This window comes from Canis lupus, chromosome 30 (genome assembly GCF_011100685.1).
Source record: "Canis lupus familiaris isolate Mischka breed German Shepherd chromosome 30, alternate assembly UU_Cfam_GSD_1.0, whole genome shotgun sequence".
Taxonomy (NCBI): Eukaryota; Metazoa; Chordata; class Mammalia; order Carnivora; family Canidae; genus Canis; species Canis lupus.
The window spans coordinates 15018463-15035506 of record NC_049251.1 but is presented as its reverse complement, the minus strand read 5'-3'; the positions used below and the strand labels follow the sequence as shown (position 1 = coordinate 15035506).

The window sequence follows — 17044 nt, the reverse complement described above, 5'->3', positions numbered from 1 at the left end:
AAGCCCATGGCACATGGCCTTGGAGAGAAATGAACACTATCTTTTGATGTTTGTTTCTGGCCCATATTTTCAAAGACACTCAGCTTCACATCCTCACCACAAGCCATGAATTTCAGACCCAAACTGAGTTGCACTTGAAATTCTGAATTCCTTTTTACTTAGTCACATATAATAAAAGCTGAGGGCGATCTCTTAAGTTGACATTTGAATAAGTACAACCAGTGAGGGAAGCCTATCTGGATTTCTCCTTAAAAACAATGGTGGGGCCTGGATTGCCTGATTTTCCAAGATATCTTTGTACATACTGTCACTGCAGTGAAAGAATGGCCAGTGCAATTCATGTATCTCCTTTTTCTTCCCAAACCGTTCCAATTAGCATTTGACATCCAGTGGATATGCTCAGCAAAGAGGTAGATCAGAAGTTCTTTCCTGTCCAAATAATAGGTAGATTTATTTTTTAACTTTCAAAGAGAGCCACAAATTAAAGAGATGAAAACATTTACATAACAGATAGTTTACACTCTTAACAGATATATTCATACTATTTACAAAGAAAGGGAGATGTGGAGAGTGAACTAGGATTCGGGGGTAACCTCCTAGGTGTGAGGTGTTCTACGAGAATTACCTGACTTCATGTTTACAACCATACTGTGGATGGGAAGGAGCTGAGGTGTACGGAGCTCAGATAAGTAATTTGGTTTGATTGCTTAAGCAGCTAAGAAGTGAGGGAGCTGGGATCCCAACTTGGACATGAGCCCACAGTCCCAAACCCTCTCATTGCTCCTTCCCAAATGACTACTGGACACAGTAAATGCTTTCTAACCATACACCTAGACAAGTACAGTTTCTTCTTCTTTGGAACTTTATTGTGCCCACAATTAGGAACTTGTTATATAAAATGCTCCAAGAGACATTTCTGCCTTCCCTAATGCTGATATTTCCTGCCATGTTAAACACAGAGACACCCTCCAACCCCCTGCCAAACCATCCCTAGTGAGAAGAAAATGCATATAGTTTCCAAATTACAAACAAATCTAAGCTTTGTTGGTAAGTTGGCTCTTTGGAATTAGTCAATCTAACCAATAGAAACCCCACCTATAGCTAGTGGTGTGTCGTACTTCCTTATATATCTCTCCTAAGCACAAGATTCCATCCGTTCCCTTCAGTCACTACATTCTAAGGCTCGCAGACCTCTCTGTCCCCAGCATTTCCTTTGTTCTGTAAGCTCTTGAAGTTTATTTTATGTTTTTATTCTGTGATCTTCTTTTGGAGGTTTATAATATCTTGTGTAGGGTGATCTTTTCACATTAGTGTGCTCTGTCTCATCAATTCCCAGCAATCCCGATGATATCCTGTACCTAGTTTGGGCCTCACGGTTCTTAGCTCCTGGTTGGACACAACGATGCTAGTGATTGGTTAGGAGAGGCCTACTGATAGGCTAGGATGACCTGCAAACACCTGTTTAATCCATAATATATATTTTTTGATATAGTATGGTTTCTGGATTCTGAAAGGAAGGAGGCCAAATGATCCAGAAAGGGAAAAAAGGAAGAAAGCATCCTACTCCTTTTCTGCTAGATTCCTTGGTCAGAGCAGATTCAAAATAGAAGAAGGTGTCTATGCTTCCTCCTACCTCCACTTACCTCCTCCAAATCCTAACATTCTTCCCCCTCGGCTTCCACAGGTCTTCAGATTGCCCACAGCCACTCCTTAGCCTCTTTGCAAAGTGATCCAGCACCACAACAGTTTCCTTCCCACTTCCTTTGGCACTGCTGCCTGATGGCATGGGAAACTTCAGGCTGGTGTGCCCGGGGTGGGGGTTGGGGGGCAGTTCCTCCAAATGCTTCCTGGCTTTCACATATTTTCTCTTTCTTTACTTATTAGCCAATAGGTTTGTTTCAAAATTATAAGTTGTGTCAATGTGTGTATTTTTAACCAAAGCTCTCCTGCACAAAGAGAAATTAGCAAAATGCTCACTGTTGGTAGAGGTGCTATTTGTACATCAGAGACTGCCAGTAGCCCAGCCATGGCTGGTAATGTTTTTAGCCCCAACATTCACCATTTTGATCAAGAGTTTTCTAGTCTACCGATTTAACATGTAAGTGAGCCAACTGGGCAGTAAAATAATATCATCGTCAATGTGCAAAATAATAGACATTAGCCCATTAGGAGTTTGCAGTTGGCAGCTGTAGGTCTCAGTTTTGCTCCGAAAGATAGCCCGCACTGAAAATTGTATATACAAATTTTGGTCAAGTGTTTATACCAAGTTTTGACCACCAAATTCATTTGAAACTGGGATATAAGCCAGTTTTGAATATTTCTTCCCATTCTTAACAGCCTTTGGTTTCCTTGCCCCCAAACATCTACTAAGCACTGAATAGATAAATTATCAGTGGCTTTAAAGCCATGAAAATTAGAAAGTAGAAAGTTCTATTGCTCTTTCTTCTTCACAGGGAAGGTGCCATTTGTGGCTTCAGAGAGCCTATCTTGTCTGCACTCCTCTCTCGGGCCATTTACCCTGGACCAGGCTGGAAGGAAATGTTCTGCCTCTCTGCTGAGACTATTAGTCTAATGAGAAATGTAGGAATGGGGCCGCAGAAAGCACATGTATACGTGCTAGTGGTTTTAAGTATTTTTCAGAAATAATCTTGTATTCTTTAAAGCTGATCAGTAATCTTATTTTATGGTTTGTTTAGGTTTTGTGTAGCCTTCTTCATGTGATATTAGTTTGTAAGTTAGCCTTGCTTTTCATTAAATTCTTTTTATTAATTTATTGCAACCTTCAAAATCTGAGTGCTTAGTGTTCCTAAGAATGATGTTGATGAAAACAGTCATAGGGTTGGCGTTCTCTGATCAAACATGAAGTTTCTATTTCGACTTACAGGAAACATAGGGATGAAGTTTTAGCTATAAAAAAATTCCTCATTTTATAAAAAAAAAACTTACCACCTTATAGTTCTTCAAATAACAAGTATGCTTAAAGTATAATTTACTTTTTAACTATACTGCATATGGACTATGCAATGATACCCCTTCCTTAAAGAGAGTACATCCTCAACATGTCAGGTGGATCAAGGTGTTCTGTACTTAGCTACCTGCCTCCTCTGTTTCACGGCACTTCCTCAAAGGCCTATGAAGTAGTTAGGTTTCTAGTATGTCGCAGGCTCTTTTTTGATAGCCTAGACTTGCACTTCAGTGTGTCAGTGTTGTCATGACAGACATGATGTAACCCAATAAAAGTGGTATATAGAAATATGTCTTCCCATGTTGCTTTGAGAAGATACCTTTCTGCCAAAAAAAAAAAAAAAAAAAAAAAAAGCCTTCAAGAACTATTGTATCTTATAGGACTAAGAACTTGGAATCATGAACATTTTGAACTTGTAAATAATTAGTGCCTTATAAAATCTGTTAGGGCCCTAGGACAAAAGGAAATCTCTATTAACAAGCATTGGATCTGACTGCAAAGTGGCTTACTCCTTAAAAAAAAAAAAAAAAAAAAAAAAAACTCACAAGTCTGACTCACAGTTTCAGTCTGAAAAGTAAGAAAGATCTCTTAGAAATGTAGACTATAGTGCAGACTTAATGTTGTTTTAAAATAGATTTATATCAATATTTGCCTAAAATGGCTTGAATTAAGTAGTTTGAAACCAAGGACAACACAGTCTCCCTTCAGTATAGAGACATGTCTTTATAACTAATTAACTGTCACTGCCAGTGATTTTCTTAGTCTCTCTTTTCCTCTGGCACATATGGTTGTAATCATTCGTTCCCACCTTGGGGATGGAATGTGGGACTTGGGCCAAGTGCACCAGCTCACAGGGGCGAAAGGTGTGAGACGAAGGGAGTTCTGACCAAGCATTGTTCCTGAGCAGCACATACTGCTTCTCTTCCAGGGGGCAAGGGTGTCAATGCATCCCTCCAGAGCCTGAGTGTGAGGCATAAAGGTGCTGGAGCAGAAGAGTGTTGTCACGAGTTCCATCTCAGTGATGTGTGTGTGGGTGTGTTTCTTTTTTCTCTCAGATGTTCGCCCCGGATACTGTTACACAGCTCTGGCAAATGGGCGCTGTTCTAACCAACTGCCCCAGTCCATAACAAAAATGCAGTGCTGCTGTGATGTTGGCCGATGCTGGTCTCCAGGGGTCACCGTTGCCCCTGAGATGTGTCCCATCAGAGCAACAGGTAAGAGCCCTTCCAGTTATCTGTAGAGTGTCCCACTTCCACCTCCACAAGCCCACATGCATGATGCACATCTACTGGAAATCCAGGTAAGTGAAAAAGATTCCTGAAAATAAAGAGAGACAACTCCCAGGAAAATTTGCCCTGGATAATTGGCTTGGGAAAATACAGAGGTTCATACAAGTAATACTGTTTTTTGGTACTGCTTCTTATTGAGCTTGCTTATTACTACTAACTCGCAACCTTTTCAGGAGTACTGGTCTCTCTTCTTACATATTTCTTTTGGCTTTCACGTAGTCCTCAAGAGCTCTGTTGAATAAAGTTCAGGTCTCTCAGAGCCTTTTCATGAGTTATGCGGGATACATGTTTCCTCCTTCCCTAACATTTGACGCGTTCCTCTTCCTTGGTGCCAATTCTTGTTAACTTTTTTTTTTCTTTGTAATACTTCTCTCATCTGTCATATTCCTTCTACTTTCACATAAAGCTCATTTTCTCTCATCTGGACTATTGCAGTGGCCTCCTAACTTGTCTTTATGAAATCTGCAGCTGCCATATGTATTTCCCAAAGCATAATTTATCTGAAGTTCAGTTTAAAAAATTATGGCTGGGGGAAAGGTAGGGAAAGATGTCCAGAAAAATTTTCCCAGGATGAATTCAGGAAGGATCTAGTGGTCCAAGTCACTCCATTTCTTGAAAATAAAATTTTACTACTTGGCGGAGCATCTAGCATCCTCATATCCGACCCCAGTTCATCTTTTAATTCTTCTTCTTTATAGTGGCTTTATTTTTCTAGTTAAATTATATGATCAAGCTTTCCTTGAAGCCAGTCTGGAGATCTCTAAACTCAAATGTTCTTTTTCCCTAAAACTTCTCCTTACTTCCTAACCCCTGCCACCTTGCTTGTTAAATGCCATCTTGTTTGGTAAGGACCCTAATATGATTCCCGATAGGACCTAATTCATGAATGTCCCAAGAGAACCACAGCTGGAAATGATGCCTTCTGTCTCAGGGCACCAGGCATTTACTGCTGCTGTGGCACAAATCCCACTCTGGGCCAATATGTGTTCACGTATTGCTTTTTTACTCTTTGATAAATCTCATTAGGAGGTGTCATTCATTCTTAGAGTCCCATATTCCTTATGCTTTCTTACCACTTCCACCATAGTTAGCAAAATCTGGCTCATAGGGGGCATTCAGGTAGAGTGAACAATTTATTAAGTGATATCTTTCCCACTAGTTCTAAGTGAAAACTCCTTCTTAATCAGATTCCTGAACAGTGTGTTTGACTCAGAAAACTGTAGCAGAGCAAATCAAGGTGAAGAAGGATAAACACAAGAGTTAACGGAATGCTGCAGAATGTTATTCACAGAATGTGAATTTACCATTATCCTGGGTTCTACACCTGCTCACAGATGTTACTATAAAATTTCTTTTATTGCTGAGAATTATATGTGTGGATTAAAGAAGCAATAAAAATCTTTCAGTACATTTTAACATATAACAAGTCATATATTTTGTCTGAGTTGCTTACTGTCTATGACCTAAAAATATAACCCACCACCCTTAGTGCACTGGGGGGACCATTTAGTAGGTCCTGTTTAGAAGTACGTGACATTCTATTAAGACACATGGCTTGAGTACCAGGAAAATGGCTTTTTAAATACATATATTGGGATGCCTGGGTGGCTCAGTGGTTGGGCATCTGCCTTCAGCTCAAGTCATGATCTTGGGATCCAGGATCGAGTCCTGCATCAGGCTCCCTGCAAGGAGCCTGCTTCTCCCTCTGCCTATGTCTCTGTCTCTCTCTCAGCCTGTGTCTTTCATGAATAAATAAATAAATCTTTAAACAATAAAAAATAAATACATATATTAATTTAGGAATCAGCAGCATTGATGCAGATTCCTTTCTGTGCTGAGGCCTTGAATAGAGGACAGAGGGACAGCAGGTTGAGGTGCCCAAAGACCTGCTTTGGGATGCATGGTGCAGAAGGCCCTGTTCCCCTGTGTAACTTTGCAGGGAGCTAGCTGCTCTCTCATGTGTACCACTGAGATACCTCCAATCTAAAATAGGCCCAGGGCAAAGCAGATTGACAGAGAAAAGCTAATTTGCAAGTTGGTACGTTTGCTTGCTCAGATGTTCTGGTAGCAGTGCTGTAGAGCTCTAGGTTTTTAACTTATGGAGAAGGATTTTATATAGATATAAAATACATATATATATAACATATATATGAAGGATTATTTTAGGCTAGTCAGCTTTTCACAATGTAAAAAAAAAAAAAATCAGTATCGTTTCTAGGTTAAATGGAGTTAGGAAAGATGGATATCAGTTGAACAAAACTAGCCCCGGTTCGCTGATCCTGAATGTAAAGGAGCTCATGGGAAAGTTATGAAGCTTAAGAGAGTAGAAGAGAGAATAGGAGCCACTCCGATATACTTTCCTATAGAGGTTAAGATGAATTTAATAGCATGCTTGAAGTCATATACCCACCTAATTAGCAGAAATCCTGATAAGCTATTCAACTTCTTTCATGAAAATCCTAAAAGACTAAAGAAAAAGAAAGGTTGAATTGGTGCTTGGAAGCAAAATGAGTCCCTTAATATAATTGCTATCCAGTTAAATCCAACACATAGTTAATGAATTCCTCTTCTGTGCAATCCACAGGGCAAGGCTCAGAGTGGGAATTAGTCATAAGTTAGACATGATCGTTGACTTCAAAGACTGTGCACAGTCTTAGTGGTAGAAATTTGGTGGAAAGTAAGTAGCCAGGAAATGATAGATATGGCACATCCAGGTGATAATTCTGTAAGAAGGATCATTATGGTTTGGTAAGTGGGATTGTAGCATCCTGGTTCAGGAAAGCATAAACAATATATAAATCCTTTCCAGATGCAGTCAAGTGCTGCAGAATCCGTGTGGGTTAAAATTACAGATAAATAATAATTAAAATATTATTAGAATAGAATAGAATTCTCTGAATACATAATGTTAACCTAAGTTGGAAATGCCAAATTTAATTGAAGAAGTTTTAGTAATGGACCCATATGAAACCACAAGGTACATGATAGCCAGGTATATTTAGCTACCTGTGTAAATTGGCAGATTTTCCCCATGACGTTGAATATAAATGTATTTGCATAAAACATATTACAGTACTTTAGAATAAGTCAGATTTAGTGCACAAGTAAAAGTGTAATATTAGCCTAATTTCTGTTAATGGATAAAACTAGTATAGAAATGATCTGTGGGAGAATCCCTGTGTGGCAGTGATAATAAAATTATCAATACTCTGGCAAGAAGGAGAAAAAGAAATTTTTAAAGATCACATGATTACATACAGAAGGAAACTAACAAGATGTGGCTATTTGTAGGAAACATGAAAATGTACAAATGGTTAAGTAAATACATCCCTGGAAATCTGGATACTGTCTTAAAACACCTTTTTGGAAGCTCAGAAAAAAGGGTGTCACAAATCTAAAGATAATTTATACTAGTAAAGACCTGGCCTGAAAAAATCAGCCTGTATGTGCAGTCAGAGGGAATCCTTGATTAACTCGTGTGCTAGTTCAGGGAATCATTATGCAGCATTAACAACAGACGCACCACCCCCTAGTATTCCACGGGGTGCTGCTTCTCCAACACTTTATTGTCTTGTACAAATAGGTATTCCTCAGGGCTCTGTCTCTGTACACTCTCCTCTTCACTTTCCACACTTTTCCTAGGTGAGCTCATTCATCCTCATGGCTTTAAATACCACCTATCTACTGATAATTCTGAAACTTATATACAGCCCCCACTTCTCATCTAGGCTTCAAACTCTTACGTAGCTGCTATGTGACAAATCTACTTGGATATCTGCTATCGCAAGATTCATATATTCAAAGTGGAACTTGGCTTCTGCCCATCAAACCTGCTCCCATTGCAATTTTTCCCATTTGGCAAATGTCCCCAACATCTACCCGGTTGGTAAACCAGAAGACTATCATTCTTGATTTCCTGTTCCCTCCGCTCTGACATTTACTCCTTCTTGAAGCACTACCTACTTATCTCTAAAATATGCTTCAAATTTGTCCACTTCCACCCAGTTACATGGCTGTCTCCCTTGTCCAGCCAATGTTTTCTTGCCCTTGGCTTTCTGTAACAGCCTTGCCTCCTTTCAGCACATTCTCCATGTGTCAGCAAGACTGATCTTTTGAAAATGTTCAGTTGATTACATCCCACATTAGTCTGCTGAAGACAATCCAATGGTTTTCCGTTGCACATACAGTAAAATCCAGTTTTTTAATGTCCTCTTTAGAGAGTTGTGGGATCCACAAATGGGACTGAGTTAAAAAAGTGGCATTTGATTCTTTCTTGAGATAAATCGTGACTTAGGTAAAGACTTCCTAAATTTTGGGAGAGGTATGTGGTACATACTCTGGGGAGTTTGGTTTTGGTTTTGAATTACTGTTCCAGTATGGTTGCTACTGTAGCTGTTAGTATGGGAATGATGTCAATTGGCTTTTTCCCCCGTTCTCCAATTGATCTATGTGGTTCTATGACTGATCTTATTCAAAGTTTCTTTGAAATGTAAGGATGACTTGCACAGAGTATGAGTTACGCTACAACTCAGCTTTTGTGTTCTGTTGTGTTGTGTTTTTCCAGAGGATTTCAACAAGCTGTGCTCTGTCCCCTTGGTAATTCCTGAGAGACCAGGATATCCTCCCCCACCCCTTGGCCCCATTCCTCCAGTTCACCCTGTTTCTCCTGGCTTTCCTCCTGGACCTCCAGTTCCAGTCCCTCGACCACCAGTGGAATATCCATACCCGTCTCGGGAACCACCAAGTAAGGACTGAAAAGTCATCTGGTTTTGTTTTGTTTTACATTAATTGGCTTAACTTTTTTTGTTGTTGTTTATGCTGCTTTAGTCATTAAATTAGTGTATCAATTCTTAGATTAACTGGTATACGTAGTGTGGTATCTAAGTTTCTCAATTGGCCCCTTCCTTAGGAGAAAAATAGGAGGTTTCATATTCTCCAGATTAATGTCCTTTTGTTATTCAACAACTGTGGGAGAGGGAGAGATTTAAATCTGATTCACAGGATGAAGTCATAGAGGAGGTATAAAATTATACTTTGAGTTTTGTATAATGCAAAGTAGTTTTGTAAGTAATTACCAGAACTCATTGCCTTTGTCAGTTACCCAAACTGGAGACTTGAGAGCAAGGCAGAAAAGAGGTAGGGAGAGGCAGGCTACAGTGAGGCTACAGGACCTGGCTGCATGCGATCTCTGTAAGTGGGCATGAAATTATACTTTATTGGTCCCAGGTGACCTTTACCCAAAGAGCGTCTTCCTTCCTTTATGATTTAGCATCTTGACCATTGTGAATGGGTTAAGAAGTGATGAAAGATACCCTAGTTATAAATGATTTTAATGGGGTTTAATGTTATTCCCTTAGGGGTGCTGCCAGTCAATGTCACTGATTACTGCCAGCTGTTTCGATATCTCTGTCAAAATGGACGCTGCATTCCAACTCCTGGGAGCTATCGGTGTGAATGCAACAAAGGATTCCAGCTGGACCTTCGTGGGGAGTGCATTGGTATGTGATGCCTAGGGTTAGGTTGGCATGAGAAGCTATTGCAGTTCTGTCCCATGACTATATGGGTTTTCTGTTGTGGCTGTAATAAATCACCTCAAACTTAGTGGCCTAAAATAACACAAATCTGTAGTTCTGTAGGTTAGAAGACCTACACAAGTCTAACTGGGCTAAACTCAGGTGTCAGCAGCCTGTGTTCCTTCCAGAGCACTCAGAGAGAATCCATTTCTTTGCTTTTCCAGTGTTCCTTGACTGATGGTCCTTTCCTCTATCTTCAAAGCTAGCAACATAGCATTTTCAAATCTCTCTCTAAATCTTTGGTTCTATCTTCCAATTCCCTCCTCTACTTGTAAAGACCTTTGTAATTACATAGGGTCCATTTGCATAACTCAGGAAACACTACCACCACCACCCCACCCCTGCCCTCCGTCAAGGTCTACTGATTAACAGCCTTGATTCCCTCTTGCCATGTAGCATATTTAGAGGTTCTAGGATTTAGGACATGAATATATTTGGGGAGAAGCATTATTCTGCCTACTATAGTGACTTTTAGCTTTCATGGTAAATACATTCAAGTCTTGCTGGTCACTTCAGCTTAAGTCATCTTCTCAAAATGACCATTAAAATAAAGCTTTAAAACTGTCTCCAAATTACAAATTTTTGCACATTTTACTAATTCAAATGGATAACTCACCAATTGTCTGTAGTTAGTCATTAAAAACTGAAGAGTGAAACTTTGAATTGTTGACATGAGTCATTTAAGCTAGCAAAAGGAGGAAATGTAACACAGGAATAATTCATCTGTTAATTGGAAAAGAACACCCAGTTGCCATCTAACTTTAAAAAAAAAATAAGTTAAGTTATAGAAAGCAATTATGTAACTATGAATCAGGCAGAAATCAGGAGTTCTTAGTTTCTCATGCTGTGTAGTTTCCTGGTGTTATGAATGCCCCTTCTGGCACATGCTAAAAGAGGTCATCCAGAGCTGGTGGAAGAGGGGACATCTAGCTCACGGTGGAAGAGTGCACCTGCAGCAAGAAGCATGTGACTATGGATAAGTAGGTTATCTTCCAGAAGCCTTAGTTTCCATCTTTACAAATAGGGGAATGTAAACCAGGTCACTGTTAAATAGACTAATAGTTCTATACAACTGTAAAAGTAGTGGGAGCCTGTCTGGGGATGAGAGTTGAGGGGTGGACTCTGTGGTAAGTGAGAATAAGTCATTAAATGACAACTGTTTCATGTCTTATTCTGATGTTCTCAGCAGAACTCAGCAGGGGATGCTTAGATAAAGTTAGGCTTCCTTTTTATTGAAACATAGAGCTCCAAGAGATACTCAGAATTCTATCTAGAAGCCATTTCTGAAATGTTAGTCTGTTTGATTCCCTTAGGCCAGACTCAAGGAAGAGAAAATGTTTCTTAGCTTGGAGTGTTGAGTTGCTACATGTTTGGCATTTTTCTCTGAAAAATGACACAGGAAAATAAGACACTTTACTCCACTGGTTTTCAATTGGTTGGTGACACAGTACCTTGTGGCAAAAAGAAAAAAGACCCTCTTCATTATGCTATTTATTTCTTAAAAGGAAAGTGTTCTAACATGTAAAGGAAAGCAATAAAATGTTCTTAAAGTTATGAGTTATTGCCATCTAATTTCTTACTAAAATGCACCATATTTTTCAGATGTTGATGAATGTGAGAAGAACCCTTGTGCTGGTGGAGAGTGTATTAATAACCAGGGCTCGTACACCTGTCAGTGCCGACCTGGCTATCAAAGCACACTCACCCGGACAGAGTGCCGAGGTATGGTCCTAACGTGGAAGATGCCAAGTGAGGGGACATATACACTAAGTAGGAGGTTTGCTTCAAGGGAATTTAATGGAGTTTAAATAACCTTGCTGAAGAGGCTCATAGGCCCTTGTTGTTTTCTGCACTTAATTCCAGATATTGTCACTCTGAAGGACAGCATCATAAAATCCAGCAAACATTCAAATCATTTTAAAAAAGATACTTCTGTTCCTGGAGAAATATCTTATTTTCTATGTGTGTGTGTGTGTGTGTGTGTGTGTGTGTGTGTGGAAAAAATTTTTTTTTGCCTTATCACTGTTGCTCTTAATTTTTCATCTGAGAGCCAAGGAATGGGGTTGTCCTTTGTTGACGCAGAAAGTGAGGACAGTTCTAGGTGAAGTTGTATTTCATTAATTTCTTAATGGGAAGATCTAAAGGAAAAGGAAGTAGCCACAGTGGTCACAGCAGCATCGCCTGAGAGCTGATTGGAAATGCAGAATCTTAGGCCCCACCTCAGACCTACTAAATCAGAATCAGTATTTTAATAAGATGCTCCCAGTGATCCATAAGCACGCTAAAGTTTGAGAAACACTACTATAAGTGTTTGCTGATAAATTTTTCCCTCTGTGTTTATTAATTAATTTATTATGTCATCCTATATGCCTTTTATCAGATGACTGATATACTAAAGTTTCTGGGACAGAAATAAGTAAGATGGACTTTCAACCCTTGGGGAACTCAAATATCTATGTCTCTATAGATTTGGCACAGAATAAGGGATTTCACTGATCCAGGAAAGCCAGATAAAAGCGTGTTCTGTGAGAATTCTGTGTTAAAATTAAATTCCAGGAAAGGTCAAAAGGTTTGTATCACTTTAAAAAAATTGTCAGCTGTTAACAGGAGTGTTTTTTTTTTGTTTTTTTTTTTTGTTTGTTTGTTTTTTTAAGCAAAAGCTCTTCATATGAGTTAAAGACATAGAGCCTTTATTTTTAACAGTGACTGGTTGCAGAGTCTTAGAATGTGGTTCTGGCTTAGAGATTTCTTGCCATTTGTATATTTTAGTATACCACCTGTAAATGGCAGTTTTGAGCAGAAGAAACTGGAGCACAGAATGTCAACCTGCTAATATTTCTAGTAATGGCCTTACTCCCTAGATATAAATATAGGGAGTTTGAATGTATAACTGAGTTTAGAACATCATTAGTGTTATGACTGTTGTTTACAACAATTAGCATGTATGGTGTACTAGGCATTTTTCAATAGTGGAGAATAAACCAAAACCAGTGTCTAGAAGACTGCAGTATTAAGTAAGCAAATAGAAGAGATTCTTGAGGACTCAGCTGGAGTGAGAGCCAGCCAGTATAGATGCCTGCTGGTGTTATCGCTCTGAGACTTAATTTATTGGAGGTTTAGGATTACCTAAAAGCTTCAGATAATGTCTTCTTTAAGAGCTAGTGCTAAGCTTATCTCAGACATAAGAAGTTGATGACATATTCATGCCTTGGGGTCAATGGAAGTGGCCACAAGACAGTCAGAAAGTTGGTGTACTTAGCTGAGGAGAAGAGAAGGAGCTGAAGAGACAGACAGAAACACAGTAGGGAAGTTTGTATTCCTCAGCCATTAGAAACGACAAATACCCACCATTTGTTTCAACGTGGATGGAACTGGAGGGTATTATGCTGAGTGAAATAAGTCAGTCGGAGAAGGACAAACATTATATGGTCTCATTCATTTGGGGAATATAAAAAATAGTGAAAGGGAATAAAGGGGAAAGGAGAGAAAATGAGTGAAAATATCAGTGAAGGAGACAGAACATGAGAGACTCCTAACTCTGGGAAATGAACAAGGGGTGGTGGAAGGGAGGTGGACCGGGGGAGGGGGTGACTGGGTGATGGGCACAGAGGGGGGCACTTGATGGGATGAGCATTGGGTGTTATACTATATGTTGGCAAATTGAACACCAATAAAAAATATACCAAAAAAAAGTTTGAATGGCAAGCTTTCAATTTATCTTGCAAGGCAGTGAGCAGACTGATGGTGCTCTGAAATTAGTGAGGAGAGAAAATGCCGAACTCTTTATACTGTTTGTTTTATCCTGGGGCCTCAAAAGATTATAGAATCCTAAAAAAAAAAAAAAAAAAAAAATTTTCTCCTCAAGAGTATGTGGCTTTTACTATTTTTTGGAGTGTGGAGCAAGTCAGATTTTTGCAAGGATTAAGAAATAAATGAGAGAGAAAAAGAGCGTAGGTTGTTGGCACAAAGATCAGACAGAAGAAAAGCCCAGACTGCCTCAGCTAGTCCAATGACTCGTGTGGAAACCACTGCTGGATCTGCCCAGAAAGAAAGTGCGTCTGAGGGTCAACCTCCAGACACCGTGCAGACGCAGGGTAGACAGAGTAACCAATGTGCCGTGAATGCACATTCTTGTCGTCCAGAGGATGTTTAGGGTGCTTATACTCAGGCACATGTGGCCTCAGCTCTGCTCCCATGTACTACGACACAGTACCCAGGTCTCCGTCTTCTGGGGAATGAGCCCTGGCAAAGGTTGTGCGCTATGTAGACAAAGCAGCGTGTATTCATCCTCTTTGGTGTTCATCCAGGTATCTGGCCTAGAAACTGAGGGGAACAGATAATCCAGGGTACCATGTTGTCCAATTTGAGTTCATCATTGATCTTTAAATGAGAGATCTGATAGACGTTATTTGAGTTATTGTCCTTTTTAACACTTCCACGTCAACCTCTGTTGTTTACTTTGGCATAGTATTAGACAGAACAGAAAAGAAGGGGAAATGCCCCCATATTTTATTTGGTAGATAGAATGCTTATGAAGTTGTCAAAGAAACTAAGAATATACAAACAATAAAACTATACTTGGACCAGAATTGCCATAAGGAAGGTAAACATTTCATGCAGTTGCTGGTTTTCAGATGGCATTGAAATTTTTTATAGGATTTTTGTTTTACTGTTCTGATGTAGCTGTGAGATCTGCCTTTTTGAGCATGTGTTGAAAGATGCCAGCCAAAGTTTAATATAAATAATGATATATACTGGCTCATTAAATTAGCTAGGAAAATGAAGAAGAATCTATTTTGTGTATACAATTGAGATTTCAAGGATCTTGTTAGAAATTAGAGTTAGATCAAATGCTCTTATATTGGCATTCTTTTTCTGTGATAGGTCTTGGAAACTAATTAGTCATCTAAAATCTCACATTATTGGATATCAAGTTTACGTCAAAGAATATCATTTAGTAATTAAACCCCGAAACTACCATCATGGGTTTGGAGATGGAGGGCGGGAGAGAGGGAGATATAAAATAATTGTCAATCTGCCAACTGAAGACATATCTTCTGTTTTACCTTTAATTTTAGACATCGACGAATGTTTACAGAATGGCCGTATCTGCAATAATGGGCGTTGCATTAACACAGATGGCAGTTTCCACTGTGTGTGTAATGCAGGCTTTCATGTGACACGAGATGGGAAGAACTGTGAAGGTAAATGATAACAGTATGGCAGTCAGAGTAGCAGAATAATACTAATCCCCTTCTCCCATCCCGGTTTCAGTTTCAGAAATCTTTAACAAGACCAAGCCAAACATTGAGTGAAAAGTCAAAGTAGCAAATATATTTCATATATTGTTATTATGGGTGAGGCAAACATACTTGTCAATAATATTCATACCTTTAATTACATTTCTGTGATTCACATAACATTTCAAATATATGAAGAGAGCTTGTCCTTTAAAGATACCTGGTGATGATGAAAATTCTGTAACATAGATTATAACTTCCTAATTTTAGGCAATCAGAATTTGTACATTGTTTTTTTAATAGAACACACCTGAACTCCTATATTTCGTTTTTTTAATTCTTAATTGAAGCATAGGTGGCAAAAGCCATATAGTTTTTTTACATTTATAATTCTCCTGTTTAAAATGTCTGTCTAGTGGGACACCTGGGTGGCCCAATGGTTGAATGTCTGCCTTCGGATCAGGGCCTGATCCCAGGGTTCTGGGATCGAGTCCCGTATCGGGTTCCCAGCAGGAAGCCTGCTTCTCTCTCTGCCTATTCCTCTGCCTCTCTCATAAATAAATAAATAAATACATAATCTTTAATAAAATACAATAAAATAAAGTATCTAGTAAGAAAAAACTACAGAGTATCTGGAACTGTAAAAATTTTTGAAACATTGACTATTGAGAACTAGCTATCTTGCCTCTCAAATTAATCACCTCATTTTGAATTGGGCTGTTTCAAACGTTTTGTCTTTTTCCCCTGCAATTTTTTCCTGAATTGAAAATATGACCATTATTGATGAGTTTCCACTTCTTAGACCTTTAGCAAAAAATGAAGAATGCTTCTTATCGTCTTTCCCAACGTCTTTGGGAAAGATCCCAAGAATCTATTCATACATTAAAAGAATTTCAAAATTGTTCTTAGAAACATTTTTGGCAGAATATTATCTTAGTGATTCAATTCAAAGACTTAATGCCAGAATTCTCGGTTGGGATAGAATCCTGTTTAAAAAAAAGAAAAAATCATAAATTACATTGGTTTGACTAAAGCCTGTAAGTGAAAACACACTGTGTCTAGAAAAGCAAGTGCCTCCCAAGACAACTGTAGTATTAAATAAAATAAGGTATTGATGAATTTAAAGAAATAAACCTATGATCAAGGAGTTCTAAAGGTTAGCTAACGTGGCTATACTCCATAGAGTGTTGCATTTTAAAAATACATTTTTTCCTACCCCTATTTAAAACTTCAAACTTGAAGCTGTTCTCTGGTTTCTACTTTATAAAGAATCAGAAGGTGGTCTAAGTCTGTTTTAAGTTCCATCATTCTTGGTTTTGATTTTTGTTTTTATTTTTCAGTGTATTAGGGGTAATATCAGTGAAGTAAATAGAACTGTCAGACAGTTAACACACTTTTCAGTTTGCAAACTACTGTCTTTAAAGAAAAAGTCCTGGTAGCTTCCATACACATGAGGTTTTATATAAACGATTATATATGGATTTCATGTCTATACACATGTGTATATATGTGTGTATATATATACACATAAAATAAATTTAGCTCTGTAGTTTGCATGCACACGTCAAAAATTGAGAACATAAGAACACACATTTTATATGGCCCTTCTTCTTCTGTATGCTATAATTTGGAAGAAAATTAGCCTTAGACTATATAATTACAAGAAAATAGAAGAAAAGTGAAGAAAAAGAACTATGTTCATTCAGGTTGTCTTCTTTTGTAAGCTTGCTCTTCTGGGCATAAGGAAATGTATCTTTTTATATTTTTCAGATATGGATGAATGCAGCATAAGGAACATGTGCCTCAATGGAATGTGTATCAATGAAGATGGCAGTTTTAAATGTATTTGCAAACCTGGATTTCAGCTGGCATCAGACGGGCGTTATTGCAAAGGTTTGTGCTGTAAAACTCTAAGTTGTATTCTCCTCTTGTTTTTTCTCCCTTCTGTATCGCTTAGAGGTGCTTTGCCTCACTGAG

General features: G+C 38.7%; 1 protein-coding gene across 1 annotated transcript in view; it reads left to right on the top strand.

Annotated features, from left to right (window-relative positions):
* FBN1 (fibrillin 1) overlaps positions 1–17044 on the top strand; it is a 223186-nt gene that overhangs the window by 112798 nt on the left and 93344 nt on the right. Inside the window, 6 exon segments of the mRNA NM_001287085.1 lie at positions 4021–4179; positions 8819–8998; positions 9612–9752; positions 11430–11549; positions 14906–15031; positions 16838–16960. Of these exon segments, the coding sequence (NP_001274014.1) occupies positions 4021–4179; positions 8819–8998; positions 9612–9752; positions 11430–11549; positions 14906–15031; positions 16838–16960 (849 nt within the window).